Here is a 1,451-nt window from a genome sequence, read left to right as displayed (position 1 = left end):
TATCCCAATACATATACTAAAAAAATAAATAAAGCACTTGCTACTTGGTATTATCCCCATATTTTTCATTAAATTCAGCTTCGTATCTCTGGAGAATGGGCAACGAAAGCTGCATAGCCACGCTGTACACAGCGACAAGGGACGCCCAGCGTACGGTGGCGGCACGGCCACGGTGCATGCAGAGAAGTACGGTGGGGATGGTGTTGGAGGCAATGTAGTTCCAATGGTCGTCTTTCTGGCGAGCGTAGCACAAGGCATTGTCAACGGCAGCGCTGAGACCGAACCACGCCCCAAACTTACCGGCCACGCGCGGCGCGTTCACTCCCATAGCGTGCCACGCGCCGGCGAGGCGTTCTCCATCCGGCGAGCGGCATAAGCCTTTGAAAAAGTGGAAGATGGATCCTCCAACCAATGCATATTTGAAAGCGGCGCCGGCGTCTCTGGCGGTGATTTCTAACGACTGTTGCAATGCTTTTTCTGGAGTTTCTGATAGTAAATAATGCATTATTGCATTAATTCTAAGGTTTCAGAGAAAAAAAAAAGGGTCTTTGGCGGCGGCACCAATGGTTTTGGTAGGGTTAGGTTTTATTGATGGACTCAAATTTTAATCCTTTTTAAGCTGATTTTGTGCCTTGAATAGGGCTGCACATGGATCGGATAATATCCGCATATCCGATAATATCCGCATATCTGCGGTAATTATTCGCATCCGATTCGAATTTTGTGGATAATATCCGATCCGCGCTATGGTAGGATTGAATTGCGGATTTAGCAGTGATATCTGCAGATTCAATTCGCAAATCCGCACATCTCATATAAATAACATAGTTTAAGAAAGTAAACTCTAATGTGATATGAATTTTATGATATCTTTGTTTTTAATTTTTTATGTTGTACTTTAACTTAAAATAATTAAACTTAAATTTTATATTATTATTTTTTTTGTTATTCAAGAGAATTTTTATTAATAATATTTTAAGAGTAAATAGGCTCAAACAGGTGAAAAATAAATTTTATAGATATTTTTTTGTAAAAATAATCAAATAGAATCTTAAAATAGTTTTTTTTTTTAATTATACGGATATACCCGATATCTGATCCGATCCGATCCGCAAGTATGCGGATCGGATCGGATCGGATCTGACCTGAAAAAAATGCGGATATTGTATCCGATCCGATCCAATGAGTACAGTGCGGATCGAATAGAATTTTAGCCTATATCCAATTCGATCCGTGTGCAGCCTTAGCCTTAGAGAAGGGTTAACCTAATTTAAGTGGAATAATTGTTTTTGAAATTTGAAGTGATCCAATCCAACCATTATGTAACATTAATTCGTTATTGCCTAGGAATATGTATTTGGTATTTATAAAAAAAAATTAACTATATTACTATTAAAAACATTTGATTTTTAATTATGACATATTTGATTATTTTATTACGATAAATTTAA

General features: G+C 37.5%; 1 protein-coding gene across 1 annotated transcript; it reads right to left on the bottom strand.

The window, feature by feature from the left end:
- On the bottom strand, positions 41 to 505 carry LOC107606435 (mitochondrial import inner membrane translocase subunit TIM17-1-like). Its single transcript, XM_016308500.1, has one exon. It carries the CDS (start codon positions 503 to 505, stop codon positions 41 to 43), a length of 465 nt encoding a protein of 154 aa, XP_016163986.1.

The sequence above is a fragment of the Arachis ipaensis genome, chromosome B07 (genome assembly GCF_000816755.2).
Source record: "Arachis ipaensis cultivar K30076 chromosome B07, Araip1.1, whole genome shotgun sequence".
Classification (NCBI taxonomy): Eukaryota; Viridiplantae; Streptophyta; class Magnoliopsida; order Fabales; family Fabaceae; genus Arachis; species Arachis ipaensis.
The sequence above is the reverse complement of the archived record's forward strand: the minus strand, read 5'-3'. Positions and strand labels throughout refer to the sequence as shown.